Raw genomic sequence first — 19,682 nt, forward strand, 5'->3', positions numbered from 1 at the left:
GGCCCCCGCCCGCGTCACGCGCACGTGGGGCCGCGCCGGGCCGGCCCCCCACGCCCCGCGCCACCGGCCCCGCCCGCCGCTCCCCGCCCCACCGGGCCCGGTACTGCCTCGGCCCCCGGTACTAGCCCCGGGTCCCCCATGATGTCCCGGGTCCCCTGTACAGCCCCGGGCCCCGGTACTGTCCCGGCCCCCCGGTACTGCCCCTGCCCCTCCGGTACTGCCACGGCCCCCGGTAATGCGCCGGGCCCCGGTACTGCCCGGGCTTCCCCGGTACTGCCCCGGCCCCCCGTACTGCCCCGGCCCCTCGGTACTCGCCCCGGCCCCCCGGTACTGCCCCAGCGCCCCCATGATGCCCCGGCCCCGGTACTGCCCCGGCCCCTCCCCTCCGGTACTGCCCCGGCCCCTCCGGTACCGCCCCCAGTCCACGTACTGCCCCGGGTCCCCGGTACCGCCGCCCCCTCCCCCCCCCCCCCCCCCCCCCCGCGATGCCACGGCCCGGTACTGCCCCAGCCTCCCCATGGTGCCCCGGCACCCCCACGATGTCCCAGGCCCCTGGTACTGCCCTGGCCCCCCCAATACTGTCCTGGCCCCTGGTAATGTCCCACCCCACACCCACCACTGCCCCAGGACCCAACACCACCCTGCTCACCTCCTGCATCCCTCTTCACCTCGGGTCACCTGCACCCCCCTGGTGTCCCCTGCCCCACCTCAGTCCCCCTGCTCCTGCTCCAGTGTCCCCTGCCCATGCCAGACCCCTGCCCTGGTCCCCCCTGCCCCATGCCAGACCCCTGTCCTGGTCCTCCCTGCACCTTCCCTGTTGTCACCTGTATCACCCTGGTGCCCCTGCACCTGCCCCAGTGTCCCTTGACCCATGCCAGTCCCCTCTGCACCTTCCCTGGTGCCCCTTGCCCCTGCCCCAGTGCCCCCTGCCCCACACCAGTCCCCTGGCATTTGCCCAGTGCCCCCTACATCCCTCTGGTCCCCTGTGCCCTCCCTTGGTGCCTTTGCTCTGCCCAGGTCACCTCACCCTGGCCCAGTCCTCCTGCACCCACTAATCCCCCCACCCCACCCCCAATCCCTCTCCCAGCCCAGCCCCTTCTGCTGCCAGCCAAGACCACCCGCCCCTGCCCCAGATGCTGCCTGAACACCATCCTGGGAGCACCCCAGGGGCACCCCTATGGTTTCTGGGTCCCCCTCACCTCCCCAGCCTCTCTCAGAAACCCCTAAAAGCTTCCACTTGCCCACTGACCCTGGGCCATCCCCCATGCCCCAGGAGGTGCCCTGTCTCCCACATCCCATCCCTGTGGCTCCCAGATCCAGGGCCCCGTGTCCCGGGGCGGGGGGGGGGGGGGGGGGGGCGCAGCAAGGGATGCCCAAGCAGCATGGGTGCCACCTGGCAGGGCAAAGGAAGGGACACTCACTGGCAGCGTGCTTCATGAGGAGCCAGCTCTGAGCTGTGTCTCTGGAGCCACGACAGAAGGACACCTTGGCCAGCCTGAGCATCTGGCTGGTGCTGCCTATGGCACAGGCACCCTCAGATGCTGAGTGCCAGGCAGAGCCCGCTGGCCCAGGGGGAGCAGACTGCAGAACACCCCCCCGGCAGTGTCACCTGTTCCCAGCATTCTGACCAGGCACAAATGTGCAGCGAGCGTTTGCTGGGAGCATTTGCCAGTGGAAGAAAATGGCTGGGGAAAGCAGCCTGCTGCTGCCACCCCTGCCAGCCGGCTCCTACCAGGAAAGGCAGCGCAGGAATGGCTTTGCAAGGGATGCCGCAGGGAAGAGCCTGCCTCCTGCTCCCCTTTTAAGTTGACAAAGGTGTAATTAAACGCCCCCCTTTGCTTTGCCTCCCCCAGGCTGGTCATACCCTGCCGCCATGGCCTTTTGGACCCAGCCTGTGCTTGGGTGTCTCTGTAGAGCTCCCCCCTACTCTGCTCACACCTTACTTGCACTGGAAGCCCAGGCCAGAGCCAGAAGCGAGTGGAAGGCTCGCTGCTTGCCCTTCCATTGCACTGGGCCATCAGCACTGCCCAGATCATCAATCAGAAAGAAAAATTGCTTTTGCCTTGTTGGGTTGTGCTCAGCATGCCCAGCAATGCTTCATGCTAAGTCCAAGAGCCATGAGACCTTCCCATGAGCCTAGTCCCATCTGCGATGCATCCGAAGTCCCCCCTGGGTCCTCCCAGGGGTCCTGGCTCTCCTTTGTGTGCTCCCTTCCAAGCCCACCGTAGCCGTGATGATGAACACTACATGACCCATCTTGGACCATTGTTAGCACCAGCCCTGGCCTTGCAGACACTGAGCTGCCCCTGCTGGTACTGCTGCACCCCCAGCTCTGGGCTGCCTGGGGCAGGGCAGCTCCTCCCTCTGCTGCCGTCTCCCCCACCACATGGGGGGGTTCAGCCCAGCTGCCCACCAAGCAGCCCTGCCCAGCAGTGTGGAGCTCCCCAGGGCCTGGAGCATCCCTGACACTGGAGCATCCCAGTGCAGCATCCCCGACAGTGGAGCATTCCTAACACTGCAGCATCCCTGACACGAGAGCACCCTGGCAGATCATCCTTGGGACTGGAGCATCCTGGTTGAGCATCCCTAGTACTAGAGCATTCCAGCAGAACATCCTTGACACCCGAGCATCCCTAACACTTGAGCATCCCAATGGAGCATCCTCAACAGTGGAGCATCCCTGGCACTGGAACATCCCAGACACCGGGGCATCCCTATGGGGCATCCCTGACACCGAGGCACCCCTGACACCGGAGCACGCCGGTGGAGCATCCTTGTCACTGGAGCATCCTAGTGGAGCATCCCTGACAGTGGAGCATCCCTGGCATGAGAGCATCCCTGACAGTAGGGCATCCCTGACAATAGAGCATCCCTGACACTGGAGCATCCCGGCAGAGCATCCCTGACAGAGGAGCATCCTTAACACTTAAGCATCCCAGTGGAACATCCCTAACGCTGGAGCATCCCTGGCACTGGGGCATCCCTGACACCGGAGCACCCCGGCCGAGCATCATTGGCACCGGAGCATCCCGGTGGAGTATCCCTGCCTGCGGAGCATCCCTCCGAGGCCGGAGGCAGCCGCGGGAGGGCGCGCCGAGCCCCGAGCTGCCGCTGCCGCTGGCCGTGGCGGAGGGGCGTGGCGGAGGGGCGTGGCCAAGGAGAGCGGCCCTCCCGCCTCCCCGAGCCCCGCCCCGGCAGCGAGCGCGCGGCGGCGGCGGCGCTGCCATGGCGGAGGCGGCGGTGCCCTGCCGGGTGCAGTACCTGGAGGACGCGGACCCCTTCGGCTGCGGCAGCTTCCCGGAGCCGCGGCGAGCCCCGGTTTACGCCGTGGCGGAGGCGCTGGCCCTAGGAGCGCAGCTGCCCGCGCTGCACCGCCTGCTCGGGGCCCCGCTGCCGGTGAGGGGTCCGGGGGCGGGCGGGGGAGCGCCGGGGACGGCGGGGCGGGGGGGTGCGCGCTGGAGGGAGCGGGGCGGCGGGGGCCGGGGCGCAGGGTCCCCGCCGCAGCCCGGGCAGTGCTCCCGGCGTGAGTCACGGCGGAATCCGTGAGCCCTGGCGGGAGATGCCAGCTCTCGGCCGGCCCCGGATGAGTCGGCGGGGAGGAAGAGGATGTGCTTGCTCAGAGCGGGCAGGAACCAGGGCAGGGGGAAGCAGGATGGGGGCCGGCAGCCATCCCCTTGTCGTCGGGGCTGAGCCGGGCAGCGTGCTCCCACCCCAGCATCCCCCTTCCACACCAGCTGCGGTGAGCAGAGCTGAGCCTCGACCCTTGATGGGAGACCCTGGCTCCCGCAGCCCGGGGACCTGGCCAGCGTCGTGCTCGCTGCACCACGTGGGCCTTGGGGGGTGACAGCGGGGCCACCAGCCCCTTGTTCCTCCGGTGCGACACAGAGCGGCACGCAAACTCATGCTGAGCAATTTCCTCAGCGGGAGGAAGGCAGAGGCTGAAGCTGAAGTGCCTTCTTGTGTGCGTGCCTTGAGGCCCGACCCAGGCTGGGGAGCAGAGGAGACCAGGGACCCTCCCTCCTGGGTGTCTTCTCTGGCATGATGCTTTCAGAGCACCCTTCACAGGGTGAGAATGGGCTTGTTTTCCTCCTTACGAATGTGGGACCCAGCAGAGCTTTGGCAAGGGCTGAGTATCTCTGTCTTGCAGCACAGCGGGAGTGCAAGCAAGGGAGGCACGAACCCGGGCAGGCAGGGGGGAATGTGCCCTGCCCCGAGCTGGACAGGAGAGGTGGGGGCAGCAGGAGGGGGAAACGAGCTCAGCGTGCCTGGCACCAGGCTCGCTGGCCTGCCAGGGGAGGGGGATCACTGCAAGACCTTTGCCTGTACCCAAAAAAACTTCCCTTTTATTCCCCTTTTCATTTTTCTTGGAGCAAAGTGGCAGCGTCTCATGTCATTGCCGTCATGGGATTTTTAGGTGGTGACTAAACGGAGTTTGTTTGGGAGCAAACAGCCAAGACATGACAAATGGAGCAAACTCAAATTTCAGACGTGCTCTCCTCCCTGGGCAGGAGCTGGCTCTAACGGGATTGCCAGCCTGGGGTGGTGGCACGGGGGAATGGGGGGCTAGAGGTGGCGTTCCCGAGGGCAGGAGCATTGCAAGGAGGTCCTGCACCCAGCAGAGGTGTATTGATCCTGGGATTTCAGGCTCTGTTCTCTGCCTAAGCCAGGCTCTGGATGTTTCTTTCTGTAGTTTCCCTGCATGACCCCTGTTAAAATCACAAGTGAGCAGCTAGGAGCCTGCTCTGGGCTTACGAGCCAGATTCCTGGTTTATATAGGTTATAAAACCATGCTGCTTTTATTACACAGAGCTTTCTGAGCCAGCGAAGGCTGTGGGTACATCCCAGCCTGGACACACTGAGATACTGGCTGGCGTTTCTATGAGCTGATGTATGTGTTCATCAGGACCCTCCTGCAGCAGGATTTACACCCTGTGGAGAGAGACTGGTCTCCCGAACCACCCGGGTCAGTCCAAATTCAGAGCTACCCCCAAAGCCACGCAGGCGTCGTTACCCCTGGCACCACCAGCTGAAACCTCCTTGGTGCCCTTTGTGCCAGGTAGTACTCAGCTCCATTACTTGCTGTTCTAAAATTAGTAAATGAACAGTCAGATTTTTCCCAAGGAACGGGCTGTAAAAAAATTCAGCTGAGGTTGCCCGGTGCCAGGGCTTGTCCTGCCAGGCAGCGTGCCTGGAGCTGCAAAGCACCAAGAGGAAGAGGATGCAATGGCTGGGAGGCAGCTGGACTGGGGGTCCCCACCTTGTCAGAGGACTGAACCGCAGGCACCCAGGGGATGAGCTGCTATGGGGAACCAGCCAGGTCCTGCTTCCCTGGGCACAGCAAAGCTTCTCCCTGAGCCAGGAGCAGCCTAGAGATGATGAGCAGGAGGTTTCTCATGCTGACATTGCTGCCTTGAACAGCCTGTCCTGCCCTGTGACACTGTCGGTGCTTCCTCTCCCCAAGCACAACCCGCTGCTGATGACTTTTTCATGCTGTCCGGAAAGCATGTTTGTGCTTGAAAATACCTTCCTGCTTTGTTTGCTGCTACAGCATTGTTCAGCTCCAGGCCGATACTATCTTCTCCTGCTTTCCAGCATTTTTTGAGTACCCTTGGGTGATGCTCATGCTGGGTGTGGGGGTTTTCTGAACCTCTGCAGGCAGGTTTTGACAGTGCAAACTTTTTTGGCTGACCCTTCAGTCCCCAAAGGCCACTGTGCTCCCTTGCCCCCGGCACTATCTCACCTCTGAATCTAGGGTTTTTTCTAAACAATTGCAAAACCCAGTGGCCTGGAGCTTTGCTTTTCCCTTCCTCCCCTGGAAACCTGGGGAAAAGCAAACAGCTTGTTGGCCTCAGTGCCATAAGCTGTCTGTGAGCTCTTGGGCTTGATAAAGGAAAGCTGCTGGGGTGACCTCGGTGCACACATGAAGTGCACAAGCCCCATCCCACCAGCCCTGTTGCCAAACTGCCTCGAGGGGGGCTTCACTGAGGTTCTTTGCCCCACTTAACCTCTGGCAGGCATGAAAGCAGTCAGATGGGTCCTCAGCAGCACTGCGGTCCCCCCAGCTTAACCGCTTCTCAATTCTGCTGTCTGCTGCTTGCCAGGCTTAGAGCCGAGTGCCTGTGCTCAGCAGCCTCTGGTGCTCCCCAGCACCATCCTTGTGTGGGTCCCTGGGTAGGAGCTGCAGCCAGGTGTTTGTGCTGTGGCTTTGCTGGGACACCAGCTGCTCACTGGGACTGGGGTCCTCCCACTGCCATGGGGCTGTTGATGAGAAATGAGAGATCTCTTAATGAACAACAAGGGGGACGTGTGCGAGCGAGTGTGCAGTTCTGGGCCAGCTCTGGGTGACCTCCAGAGATCCCTCCTGGCCTGGGTATTTTTTCCCCCCATGATAAGGCAATGGCAGTGCTCCCATCCACTTGCTGCCATCTGTCAGGCAGGAGTGGGCAGGAGGCAGCAACCGAGTGCCCTGGCAATGAACACCCCTCTGAGCCCTGAAACCGAACCGCAGCGAAGGCACTGGTTGCTGACTGGGGTTCCTCTTGTGGCATAGCTCTATAAACCATCAGTCCCCATGTGTTTGGAGCAGGGGGGGGCGGTGAGAAGAGGCTTGAGATGCCGGGCATTTCTGACCCACCAGTGCCTTGTGTTTAACTGCTGAAGCAGAAGCAAATAATGTATTTTTTCTGTAATAGCCTTCCTAGAAGAGCTTCAGCAACGTTGGGAAATTGTTACCACAGAAAGGGTTAGAGGAGGTTGAAAAGTGTTTCCTCTGCTGGCAGATAAAGCAGCTATTCAGTGCCCAGCCTCGGTGCATCCTCCTGCGTGGGGATGCCGTGATAGGGGTGAGCAGGAAAATGTGATGGGTACTGTGGTGGGTGGCATGAGTTCAGCTGTGGATGGAGGATCTCTCAAACTCAGAGGTGAACATGTCTCCATCACACCCCCATGGTTGCGGGGGGCAGTCCCACTCCGGGGGGAGCCAGCTTTCCCTGGAGTCTTGCTTGCCTGGCACGTGCGTTCTTGCTGAGCTTCAGAGACAATCACTGCTGATGGGTGTTAGTAGGATCAGGGAGATCCATGTGTTCCCACCTTCCCCATATCTCACGTTTGAGGCATCAGGGTAGATAGTGGCGGGGGTTAACACAGGCAGGGAAAAGCTTTCTGGGCCCTGGGGTCCTTGTCTCTGACTGAGGGTGGCATCAGCATCTACTCCTCAGCAAGACCCCGGAACCTCCCCATGCAGGGGATGAAGGACATCAGTGCTGCTGTGAGGCGGCTGGGGCTCCCGGGAGCCATGGGCGGGAGGTGTGAGCGTGGGATGCTCTCCTCCGTCAGCTCTGCTTTGCCTGCAAGTCCCCATGGCCCGTGAAGCCCAGCTCATTTTAAAATGGTTTTACAGGCAGGAGGCAGATGGATCACAGCTGCCCCGCGGCGGGAGCTGTCAGTGCCCTGTGACCCCAATGTGCCATCCCCAGCAGCACAGCCCCCAGGTCCCGGCTCAGATCCTGCATGGTGTAAACCCCTCATACGAATAACCAGTGTTAAACCCCTCATCCGAATAACCAGAGTAACCCCTGTGCTGGGGCCGTACGTGCTCCCTGGCACAGAAGTGCCACCCTGGGATGTTTGGCAGGGCAGCGCGAGCCTGGGACATCCTGTCTCCATCCCCGGGGGCTGGTGCTCACCAGGGGGGTCACAGCCAAACCCGGGCCCAGTGCTCCGAGCATCCCTCATGGGGAGCGCTGCCAAGCTCACATGGGAAACACAAGGGGTCGAGTCCCAGGGGCTTGACCTCCCCACCAGCTGGGACATGTCACCAGCCCCCTGGTAGGAGCTGGGGGTGTTAACTCCGGCTTGCTGGGGCTCTGGCAGCCCAGAGGAGGCAAAGCTTTTGTGCTGGAGCTGTGAGTTGCTCTTTGCCGTGTTTGAGTGCCCAGGAGGATGTAAGGATGCCCGGGCAGATGCAGGGGTGCCTGGGTACATGCAGATGCCCAGGCGGATGCAGGGATGCTCAGGAAAGCCTGTTCCTGTGGAGGAATTGAGGCTTTTCCCCAGCAAACAAACTCTGCGTGGGGTCAGCATTAGCAACACCCGCTGTGGAGGCAGAGCTGGCAGCCAGGAGTGCTTGCCCGGTGCCAGCAGCCTGTGTTTGGTGCATGTTGCCATGGCCGGCTGGTGTGGCCAGCAACTACTGGAGATAGACAGGATACTAAAAACATTGACAAGGGAGTCCAGCCCAACAGCAGTACCCTGCCAAATTGCCTGTTATCCCGAGGCTTAGTCAGGGTCGTTAATTATTTTAGTGCACGTGGCATTTTTCCTTTGCCCTCTGGTTTTGACATCACGCTCACTGTGAAGTCGTACATGCGAGCTCTTGCACTATGTTCTGACTTGAAGACATGGGGCTTTCATTGAAAGTGACCCCAGTAAGATGCAGGCGCCGTACCCAGTGTTGTTGTGGGTCTCCAGCCTGCTGGAGGATGGCCAGGGCCACGGCACTGAACAGCATCAGTGGTAAAGGCAGAGGAGCTGTGACTGTCCCCACCTGAGCTCCTCAGCCACCGAGTATTTCTGCACTCAGCTCGAAGTTTTTTGCAATTTGGGGCTGAAATTGAGGTAGGTTTTTAGATGGCTGGTGAGTCCCACTTCTCTTCCCCTGTTGCTGTTTTTGCTGCTTGCTTTTTTTTGCATCAGTAGCAGCAATAATAATGGGGGTTTACGCCCAGTCCTCAGCTCCCCAGGTGATTACACAGCACTGCTGTGCAGGTTTGGGAAGGAGCATCAGTTCTTTGGAGGTGAGGTGAGCTGGGGGTGTGGGGGGATGGCTGCAAATGCTTTAGGAATGGTCCAGATGCGCTGGAGTGGCAGGGGTGCTGGCGAGACCAGGAAGGCGCTGCCCTCCCTCTGCCTCTGCACATGCCTGGAGGGTGAACTGCTGGGTCCCATCCAGAGCTCATGCAGGAGACCTGTCTGGGTGCTGTGGGGCACTGCTGGGTCCCAGGTGACTCAGGGGCTTTGCAGCAGCTGTGCCTGGACCACCTTGGGGTGCCGTGCCTACCAGCTGGGGTGCGCCATGGGTGCTGTATGTGGACTTTCAGGGGAGATGCCCTCACCCCAGCCTTGCCTTGGGATGTGCTTTTCCCTGTCCTGCTGGAAGCTGCTACGGGACTGTGGGCTGAGCCAGAAGCTCCATCAGCCAGGGCACATCCCTGTGGGATATGCTCTGGTTTGGGGTGTCCCTGGCCAGCTGGGGGCCTTGGCAGTTCCTACAGACCTAATTGTCACAGACAAAGGTGATTCATCTGCCCAGGCAAAGGCAGCAGGCCTGGGAGGAGGCAGATCCTGCCCTGGGCGCACCCGGCTGACTAAGGGGAGCCCCAGGGAGTGGATCAGCCTCTTGCCGTGGCTCCCACCCAAGGGATGGCTGAGGAGCCCGGCGGCGGTGGGGCCGCCCTCACTCTGCCTTTTCGCAGCCTGAGGCTCCATGTTTCGCCCCAATCTGCTGCCAGGCTTGGGCACAGGGTGCTAGGGCGTCTCGCTACAGGGCCAGTGCTTGGGGACAGGGTGGGACCTGCCACCCTGCTCGGGGATGTGGCTGCCTGGTGGGTTTGACATGGGCGGGAGGGTGACCCAGGGATGTAGCAACCTCCAGGAGCTGGGGGGGCTGTGGTGGGCACGGGGGCTCAGCCGGGCTTTCTGCTTCCCCAGCTGGAGGACTGCACACTGCAGGTCTCACCCTCTGGACACTACCTGGACCTTGACTTATCCCTGCTTGAGCAGAAGGATGATCTGGAGGGTTTCTACGAGGAGGTCAGGTGAGGCACGTGGGGTGGCTGAGCCCTCCAGAGATGGGACACAGGGGCCCCACCTGTGTGTGAGCGCAGCAGGCAAGGCGCCGTGGGGGTCCCACTGCAGGTGCTCACACAGCATTTCCCCCACCCTAGGAAGGGGAGACGGCCGACCCTGATCCTGCGCACGCAGCTCTCCGTCCGAGTCCATGCCATCATTGGTGAGTTTGGGCTGCTCCCTCCTCCAGGCTGGTTTAGGTCCAGCAGCTCGGCCCCCCCCAGATGAGGGGGGTCAGCCTCCACAATGAGTTCTGGCCGGGCTTTTTGTGATGGAGAGAGGGAGCAATACGCCTCAGGGCTGCTCCCACCCGATAACCCCTGCCAGAGATGCAGGGGACATGGTCCCCGTGAGGCTGGTGGGGACCCACTGGGTTAATCCCCTCCATCCTCAGATATTGGAGACTTCTGCCTCTTCAGCTGGGAGCCCACCACCCACTGAAGATATTCTGGGTCATTCAAACAAGCTCTAAATATAGCTTTGCAGGATACAAATAGCTCTTGCGCAGCAGAAACTGCTGCCATGGCTTCTGACAGCCTGCTTGGAGGTTCTGCAAGATATTCAGGAGTCTCAAGCCTTTTTTCCCCTTAGCAGGGGGAAAAGAAGTGCTGAGCAGAGCAATGCTGGCCGGGCATCAGCTGGCCGTGCAGGGCTGCAGCCGAGTAATGCAGGAAGGCTGGGGTTGGGGTCATGCTCTTTGCCGGCTGTTCCCAGGCTCCGGCTGAGCCCTGTGCTGCTCTGCTTTCCCTCTCGGCTGCTCTGACAAGCAGATGATAAGCTGGTGGAGGAAGCTGCCAGGACCTTGTGTTTTACAGAGCTCTCATCAGCATGTCTGGAGGGCTCCTTGGACAGCTTGGTTTTGGCTTGTTATAGCTCTAAGCCTGACCCAAATAACTTGTGATGCTCAGTTAACTTGTTTTGGGGATGCAGGAAGTGCTGATTCCCAATGGCTCTGGCCTCTCTGTTTGCTTAGGTGGGGCTTTCCAGCTTCCCATTGCCCCAGTTGCTCTGTGCTGGCTCCTGCCCACAGGCACCATCCCTGTAAGCACATAGTCTCTAGCCTGGTGACTGTCCTTCTGTCCCTGAGCAGCCAGTGTCACACTGCCGTCCTTCATGTCCCCATCCTGCAGCTCTTCCCAAAGCCGTGGGGCTGCTGGGGGCTCTGGGACCATGGCAGGGCTCTGCCCACAGAGGGATGGCTAAAAGTAGCTCAGCCTCCTGCCCGTGTTCCTGTTTCAGTTCTGCACAGGAAACCAAGCGGGATATTTATGTCATTTCTGGGCAGAAAAAAAAAAAAAGCAAAAAAAAAAGTAAATAGGAAAGTGGCAGGGCTGAAATAAGTAGCTGTGGCACTGCAGCTGCTTCCACCTCTGCATGTCGCACAGCCAGGGGCAATGCCAGCATCCTGGGGTGATGGCACCGGGGTTGAGTTGAGATGTGGGGCTTTCCCAGGCAGCTGGGAGCATTTCAGAGCCCCAGGTCAGCAGAGAGCCCTTGTGGGTGAGGCCGTTGTGCCCCATCTCTCCTTCCCTTCCAGAGAAGCTGTACAACTCGCAGGGGCCAGAGCTGCGGCGATCACTCTTCTCCCTCAAGCAGCTCTTCCAGGTATGGTGATGCTGGTGCAGTGGGGGGGGGCAGGGGGGCTCCCCCAGGGCTGGCTGCCTCCCCACACCAGGGTAACGCCTGGCCTTCGCCCCGCAGGAGGACAAGGACCTGGTGCCGGAGTTCGTGAACCTGGATGGGTTGACGTGCCTGATCAAAGTGGGAGCAGAGGCTGACCAGAACTACCAGAACTACATCCTTCGGGGTTGGTATTTGGGTACAGGGCACCTCTTGTCCCCAGGGAGGAAGGCTGGCACTCAGGAGGGCTAAGCCAGAAAGTTTTCCTGGGCAAGCTTACGGGCAGCTGCCAGAGCTTGCCCTTGGCATGGCGATGCTGTGCGGGGATAGGAAAGCCCTGCCCGCTGCAGCCCTGCCCGCTGCAGCCCTGCCCGCTGCAGCCCTGCCCGCTGCAGCCCTGCCCGCTGCGCTGTGACCCTGCCCGTTCTCTGCCTTGCAGCCCTGAGCCAGATCATGCTCTTTGTGGATGGGATGCAGGGTGTCATCAACCACAACGAGACCATCCAGTGGTTGTACACGCTGTCGGGAAGCCCGGTAAGCCCCTGCTGCCCCTCTGGTCTGCCTGTGCCCCTGCTGCATCCCCCTTCCCGCCTGGGGCTGTCCCCTCGCACTGTCCCTCAGGGGACTTACCCCACCCTCTGCCTTTGGGCTTGGTGCCCTGGTACCTTTGCATGTGTTGGGTCCTGCTCCCATCCATCTGGAAATCACTCAGGGTCCCCAGAGCTCCCTGTCCTCATGTGCTCCTGGGTGCAGAGCTTGAGTGAGAGGGTCCTGCTCCAGGTCCTTTCCCAGTGCCCCTTAGCCATCAGCATCACAGCTGCAGGCTGGTCCTTAGCCCCATGGCAAAGCCCCCAGCCCCAGGGTATGGGCATGGCCACCCCACAGTGCCGCGGCATCGCGCTGGCAGCCTCCTGCCACTGCTGCCATCCCAGCCGCCATCCCTTGTCCCAGTTCCGCTTGGTGGTGAAGATGGCACTGAAGCTGCTGCTGGTGTTTGTGGAGTACACAGAGCCCAATGCCTTGCTCCTCATTCGCGCCGTCAACACCGTGGACCAGGCGAGAGGTGGGTGCAGCCCCAGCCTCCTGCGAGGTCCCTGCTTGGGGATGGCATGTCCCCCAGCCTGTGTGTCACCTGCATGTGCCGCTTTTCCCAGGCACCTGTCCGTGGTCCAGCCTGATGGCCATCCTGGAACAACGCAATGGGGCTGACACGGAGCTGCTGGTGTTCGCCATGACGCTGATCAACAAGGTCTGGGAGGGTGGCAGGTGTCCCTGTAGTGCCATGCTGGCAGGGCTCAGTGTGGGTCACCCCAGTCCCAGCAGTGTCCATCTGGTCCTGCTCAGACGCTGGCAGCCCTCCCGGACCAGGACACCTTCTACGACGTGACGGACTGCCTGGAGAAGCAGGGCATGGAGCGAGTGGTGCAGCAGTACCTGGGCAGCAAGGGCACTGACCTCGACTTGAAGCAGCAGTTCACGCTCTACGAAGTGAGTGGGGCTCCCGCAGCGTCTGGCCATGTGCCACATCCCATGGCATCAGGGAGAGTGGGTGCATGGGGTGGCAGGGGTGCTGTGCCGGGTGCCATGCCCTCCCTGCCCCTCCACAGAGCGCACTCAAGCTGGAGGATGATGTGGAAGAGCCGCCCTCGGGGGGACGCAAGGAGCGGAGGAGGACAGAAGAGGGCCGGCGTGGGTGGCGATCCCAGGGCAGCTGCACGGAGCCCAGCCCTGGTGCCCCGCCGCTGCCAGGGTCCCCTGGCACCCCAGAGGAGCCCCCCACCCAGGACACCCTGGCTGTCCCTGCGCCAAGCAGCCCAGCAGAGTGAGTGCGGCTGGAGGCAGCCCATGGGGATGCTGTCATGACAGTGGAGGTGCAGCATGAGCAGCACTTGAGTCCATTGCTGGTGCCAGGGTGGAGGGTGGCCCTGTGGGACCTGCTCTCAGCTCATGTCACCTCTTCTTCCAGGCCCTGTCCCAGCACCATCTGCAACAGTGCATCCAGCATACAGCTGGCCCTGGCCTCCCCCCAGGCCAAGAAGGAACAGTCCCCAGGCTCAGGCGAGCGCAGCATCTACAAGTAAGGAGCCAGGAGAGGCTGGGTGCATGGGGGGGGGTCCCCCTGGAGTGGCAGGAGGAGGCTCCCAGGAGCGTGGGGTGCGCCTAGTCCCAGGGGGAAGGAAGGTCTGGGGCTGGAGGGAAGTGTGACAGGGGAGCGGGCAATTGAGAGGGTCTGGCCAGGGGTTCCACAGGGCATCTTTCGGGCATGCATATCTCTGCTCTAGCTCCTCCTCACTCCTCCTCTACCCACGCTTGCCCTCTCCTCTGCCCACTCTTTCTATCTTTCCTTTTGCAGGCTGTGCCAAACTGCCCCTGTCTGGTAAGTGCCTGGTTTCTGCATCTGTGTGCTTCCTCCCAGCGTGGTGCTCTGGTGGGAGCAGGCACTGCCCTGGCCCACTCGCTGCCCCCTGCACCCATCTCACTGCCCCCATCCCTCGTCTCTTCCCTCCGAACCCTGCCTGGCGGACCCCAGTCTGCTCCCCCATCACCAGCAACCCCCACGGAGTGATGGCACCCTCTGATCCCCGGCTTCTGGGGTGAGGTGTCCCTGCTGGGGGTGGCACAGCCCACCTGGGGGCTGGCAGGGGGCTGGCATTGCCATCCTGGTGGCAGACCAGGTGGCTCTGGTCGGGGGGGATGGTGCCCCGTCTCACCAGCACCCAGTGCTATGCAGGTGGGGACTTGCTGGGGCTCCCCTGGCTCCCCATGAACCCCAGGGCCGTGGGGTAACAGCAGGGCGAGGGTCGCACACTGGAGGGCTGCCAGGCAGGTGTGTGCAGGAGCCACAAGCCCCAGGGGGCTGCCAGCAGTGGGGGCTAACCCCTGTTTTCCCTCAGGCGGGAGGATGCCCCCTCCTTGCATGGGGACAAGCCTATTTTGAGGAAGTTTGAGTAAGTAGAGGCATGCGTGTGTCTCCAGGCATGCGCTTCCTCGGGCTGGTGCCTGGCCAGAGACATCTGGGCTCCGGCCACACAGGGCATGAGGAGCAGGAGGGCCCCCCCCCAGTCTGTGCCCCGGTGCCCTCCTGGGTTTTGCAGCTTTTTGGACAAGGGTTGCAGTGAGCACCAGGTCCATTGGGACCAACAGGTGATGGTGGCACCCTGACAGCACGAGCCTTTGGCTCCCATGGGGCTGCCGCATCCTTGTCCCCAAGCCACGGTGGCATCACCTGTCTCTGCAGGGCTCAGAGGAGGTTGAATCCTCCCGGTGCTGTATGCAGTGTGGCCAGTGCAGGGGGTTTCGGTGTTGTGGGGCTGGCTGTGCAGTGTGGCATGGCATGGTTTGCCCATCATCTCTGTCATCCCCATCCCTTCATTGCTCCCAGCCAACACCCGCCCCTGTCTTGCAGAGCTCGCTTCTTGGAGAACCTGGCTGCAGCCCAGAAGGAGAAGATCTCTTCTATGGCCAAGGGACGGCTCGATGTCCTTGGTGATGCTGCGCTGGAGCATCCCACTGTTCCTGCATGGGACAGGGACAGCAGCACCCCTGAGCCCAGGATGGAGCCACCCAGCATAAGTAGGTGCTGCTGGGGTGTGTGTTGCTGGCTCTGGGCTCGTCGGGGTGCCTGGGGTGGGTGTTAGTGGCCCCTCCGTCCCCAGCCCATGCCTGTGATACCCAGAGCCACAGAGGAGCTGGGTGGTACCTGCCTGTGCCAACTCCCTACGCCAGTGTCCGAGCACACCCTGCTGGGGAGCGGGACCCCAACCCTACGTGCAGCCCAGCAGCACCTGCCCCACTCCGAGCAGGCTGTCTCAGCCTCTCCCCCTCTCCCTGCAGGGTCCCGCCTGGCTCAGATGGACACCACTGACTCCTGTGGCACCATCTCCTCCGACACCAAGTTTATGCTGGACATGCTCTACGCCAAGGGCTCCTTGGAGCCGAGGAAGGAGAAGGTCTTCCCTGAGGTCTTGTCATCCCCCATGGTCCAGGGTGAGGTGGAGATGGATGCCAAGGGAGGTGGCAGCCAGGAGCAGGAGGGTGCCTGGCTCCATGGCAGGGCTCCTGATGGGCCTGTGTCCAGTGCCCATGCCAAGCTGGCACGTGCCATGTCTAGCATAGATGCCGAGACCCACACGCAGAAGCTGGAGAACACTGGGATGATGCCCATCAAGAAGGACATGGAGCTGACGTGGGAGCGCCTGGAGGCCAGCCCCGTGCAGCTGAAGATCAAGGACCTGGACTTCACTGATTTGGGGGAAGAAGAAGACTTTGACATCCTGGACATGGGGCCCATGGCCAGCGGCTCCTTTCTCCCTCCCAGCATTAAAGCAACAAGTGCTGGAGCATGCATGGCTCCACCTCCACCTCCTGCGATCCCTGGCTGCCCACCACCTCCACCTCCACCTCCTGCGATCCCTGGCTGCCCACCACCTCCACCTCCACCTCCAGCGGTCCCCGGCTGCCCACCACCTCCACCTCCACCTCCTGCAGTCCCCGGCTGTCCACCCCCACCAGGACTGTCAGGCCCCTCAGCAACAGATGGTCCCTCCCAGGCCAAGAAGAAGAGGACAGTGAAGCTCTTCTGGAAGGAGCTGAAGCAGCTGGATGGCACTGTGGGGCCAGGCAGGTTCGGCCAGGTGACCCTGTGGGCGTCCCTGCAGAACGTTGAAGTCAATGCTGCCAAACTGGAGCATCTCTTTGAGTCACGGTCAAAGGAAGTGTCGACTTCAAAGGTACCAGTGGGCTGGCACCCATCAGCCGAGGGGACTTGAGGGGTGGGAGGAAGGATGTCAGCTCCTGTGGGGACACGCAGCATGCACTGTCACCCCTACCCTATGCTGAGGATGGGTACCTGCAGCCCAGAGCCTTGGTGGGGATGGTGATGGGCAGGTTTGGCTCACCACCAGGTCCCTGATCAGCTCCCCATGTCCATGGTGTTTTCATGAAGGGGAGCCCTTTGCCTGGCTGTCCCCATCCATCCTGCCCTCTTTGCAGAAGGCCATGGATGGGAAGAAGGTGGTGGTGGTGCTGGATCCCAAGAGGAGCAATGCCATCAACATTGGCCTCACGGTGCTGCCACCCGTGCACATCATCAAGACAGCTGTGCTCAACTTTGACGAGTTTGCAGTCAATAAGGAAGGGATTGAGGTGAGCACCACAGAAGCTCGGTTCCTCTGAGGTCCTCATGTGGGTCATTTCCCCTGGTCAGGAGGCCTCCATGCCATGATGCCACTGCCAGCCCTGGGGTGACATGTCCCATGGTGACATGTCTGGAGTCTGACACATCTCTGCCTGCTCTAGAAAATCCTGACCATGGTCCCGACTGAGGAGGAGAAGCAGAAGATCCAGGAGGCCCAACTGGCCAACCCTGATGTGCCCTTGGGCTCTGCAGAGCAGTTTCTGCTCGCCCTGTCTTCCATCAGTGACCTCACGGCCAGGCTCCAGCTCTGGGCCTTCAAGCTGGACTACGAGAGCCTGGAGCAGGTACGGAGCCATGCACCCCCTCTGCCAGCCTCACCAGTGCTGAGCACTGAGTCAAGTGTGTGCCTGGTGGGGACCAGCCATGTCCAAGTACAGGAGGTGCCGTCCTGGCTGGGGACGAGCTGCAGGTCCCCAAGGCAAGCATGGGCTTGGGTTGACCTTGAGGTGGCTGTCCTCATGGGCAAGGGCAAATGCTGAACCTCCCAGGAGAGAGGGTGGCCAAGGAGTCTCACCTGCCTCTCAACTCACCCAGGAGATTGCAGAGCCACTCTTTGATCTGAAGGTGGGCATGGAGCAGCTGGCCAGAAATCACACCTTCAAATGCATCCTGGCCACACTGCTGGCCATGGGCAACTTCCTGAATGGCTCCCAGGTGAGGAGCAGAGCATGGAGGGACGTGGTCTGTGCTGCAAAGGCAGGACCAGCCATGGTGCATGGGTACCCAGGAGGGATTGTGGGAAGCCTGGGGTGGTGCCTGGGGCTGGGTGGTGCTGGTGGGTGCCTAGTGGGTCTGCAGACTGGAGGTCTGCTGGAAGAGGGATGGAGAGGCCCTGCTGAGTCAATTGGGGTTTCAGAGCAAAGGCTTTGAGCTGGGCTACCTGGAGAAAGTCTCAGAAGTGAAGGACACGGTGCACCGGCAGTCCCTGCTCCACCATCTCTGCCAGATGGTAGTAGAGAAGTTCCCAGAAACCACTGACCTCTACTCAGAGATTGCCTCCATCACCCGCTCTGCCAAGGTGAGGCAAGGGAGATGACACCTGGGCAAGGTAAGGGTGTGAGTCCCATGGCTGCCCAGCTCCACCAACATGGCCAAGGGCTGACATCTTGCTCTTCCAGGTTGACTTTGATGAGCTGGCCAACAGCCTGGTGCAGCTGGAGCGGAGGTGCAGGGCCTCCTGGGACAACCTGAAGGTGATTGCCAAGCATGAGACCAAGCCAGTGCTGAAGAGCAAGCTGACAGACTTCCTTAAGGACAGCACCCAGCGCATTATCGTGTTAAAGGTGGTGCACAGGCGCGTCCTCAACAGGTTGGTGGTCTGAGGTTCTGGGGATATGGTGGAAACCCCACAGTCCCATTGGTGGCTCGCCATGACCAACATCCCCACAGGTTTCACTCTTTCCTGCTCTACCTGGGGTACCCGGCGAGCACAGCCCGGGATGTGAAGGTGATGCCCATCTGCAAGCTCCTGCGGGAGTTTGCCCTGGAGTACCGTACCTGCCGGGAGCGTGTCCTGCTGCAACAGAAGAAACGGGCTGCCCACCGTGAGCGCAACAAGACCCGGGGACGGCTCATCACTGAGGTATGGGGATGCTCAGCTGGCTGCCACCAGCAGGTGATGCCCCTCAGGTCCCTGATGCCTGCCTCTCCTCCCACTGCAGACCGAGAAGTTCTCCGGCGTTGCTGAGGTTGCTTCGCCACCCGCCGTGGTGTCCAGTGGCCCCGAGGAGCAGATGGAAGCAGGTCACGAGAGCATGAAGAACCTGCTGACCTCCCCCACAGATGCCCCTGCCCGCCGCAGCCGAGCCAGCCGGGGTAGGAGCTGGGTGGCAGAGACACTCAAGGCATGCCTAGCTGGCTGGACATGGCTGATGCCAGCATCTCTGTTGTCCCCATGCAGGGACAGGGCACACCACCCCGACCCAGGGCTCTCCTGCTCAGGAGGACATTCCCAGCTCCCCAGATGATGCTTCGGATGAAATTATGGACCGGCTTGTGAAATCGGTGACTCACAACACTAACCCCCGGCCCTGCGCCAACAAGGAGCGTAGGAGGTCCCGTGGCAATAGGAAGTCCTGTAAGTCCCACCCCTGTCCCTGTGCCCTGTCCCATCTCTGTCCCCATGCTCTGCCCCTCTACTCTGTCCCACTTCTATGTTCCTGCCTCCCTGCCCTGTCCCATCCCTGCACATCTCTGCCCATACTCTTCCCAGTCCCTGTATTCTGTCCCATCTCAGTGTCTCTGTCCCACCTCCATGGCCCCGTCCCTGTACTCTGTCCTGGTCCCTGCCCAGATGCTTTTTTCCATCTCTGTGTCCCTGTTCCATCTCTGTCTCTGTTCCCATGCTCTGTCCCCATGCCTTGTCCCATCTCTGTCCCGTTGTCCCCGTGCCCTGCCTGGCTCCTTCCCCACTGTTGAGCCCATCAGGCCACAGCAGGATGTCCCCCGAGACCAGACCATGCCACTGCACCCCATTGCACCCCTCCCCTCCCCAGCATGCCAGGGGCCACCATGTCTGGGCAGGCACCTGGTGGGTGGGATCCTGGCAGCCAGTGCTGCCTGTGCTGCCAGTGCCACCCTCTCCTCTCCCCACAGTGCGACGGACGCTGAAGAGCGGGCTCAGCGATGAGCTGGTGCAGGCGCTGGGCCTGGGGCAGGCGCCGGGCATGGAGGTTTGAGGGGGCTGAGGGGGCTCGTGCTGCTCCCCACCGCCAGCAGCCCCCAGGGCAGGACATGGTGGCAGCCCCTGCTGCTCCAGGATTGGTGTGCTCTGCACCCTTGGTCTCACCTTGCTTTTCCCTGCTGGCCTCCAGCTCCTGGAGGTGCAGGCAGCAGGATGGGAGCGATGTCCCAGAGCTGCTCCATGGTGGCCAGGATGAAGGATGCTCAGCACCCGTGCGTGGACACTTGTGGTTCATCTCTACAACAGTATTAGAGGGGTCGAGGGGCTGGACCCAGACCCCCGCTGGGAACTGGGTCTGGCCCGTGGCCGCTGTGGCAATAAAGTGATCTGACACAC

General features: G+C 61.6%; 1 protein-coding gene across 3 annotated transcripts; it reads left to right on the forward strand.

Annotated features, from left to right (window-relative positions):
- The first annotated feature begins 3,172 nt into the window (after nt 1–3,172).
- Nucleotides 3,173–19,682, forward strand: FHOD1 (formin homology 2 domain containing 1). 3 transcript variants are annotated; one of them, XM_055726890.1, is made up of 22 exons: nt 3,173–3,396; nt 9,709–9,815; nt 9,945–10,009; nt 11,384–11,451; nt 11,548–11,653; nt 11,906–12,000; nt 12,418–12,529; nt 12,621–12,715; nt 12,811–12,954; nt 13,074–13,288; nt 13,433–13,543; nt 14,873–15,039; nt 15,301–16,196; nt 16,459–16,611; nt 16,765–16,947; nt 17,198–17,317; nt 17,520–17,681; nt 17,782–17,972; nt 18,053–18,245; nt 18,325–18,478; nt 18,564–18,740; nt 19,259–19,682. In XM_055726890.1, the coding sequence occupies exons 1-22, from the start codon at nt 3,226–3,228 to the stop codon at nt 19,339–19,341; spliced, it is 3,768 nt and encodes a 1,255-aa protein (XP_055582865.1). In that variant the 5' UTR covers nt 3,173–3,225; the 3' UTR covers nt 19,342–19,682. The 3 variants fall into 3 exon arrangements, with proteins under 3 accessions (XP_055582865.1, XP_055582866.1, XP_055582868.1); XM_055726891.1 differs by having other exon boundaries at nt 16,462–16,611; XM_055726893.1 differs by lacking the exon at nt 17,520–17,681.

This window comes from Falco cherrug, chromosome 14 (assembly GCF_023634085.1).
Source record: "Falco cherrug isolate bFalChe1 chromosome 14, bFalChe1.pri, whole genome shotgun sequence".
NCBI classification, from domain to species: domain Eukaryota; kingdom Metazoa; phylum Chordata; class Aves; order Falconiformes; family Falconidae; genus Falco; species Falco cherrug.

What these genes read in the sequence shown, in the direction of transcription:
- FHOD1 (XM_055726890.1), top strand. Translation starts at nt 3,226, where the DNA reads ATGGCGGAGGCGGCGGTGCCCTGCCGGGTGCAGTACCTGGAGGACGCG. An exon ending in CACCGTGGACCAGGCGAGAG is followed by an intron (nt 12,530 to 12,620) that starts GTGGGTGCAGCC and finishes CGCTTTTCCCAG; the next exon opens with GCACCTGTCCGTGGTCCAGC. An exon ending in TCAATAAGGAAGGGATTGAG is followed by an intron (nt 16,612 to 16,764) that starts GTGAGCACCACA and finishes TGCCTGCTCTAG; the next exon opens with AAAATCCTGACCATGGTCCC.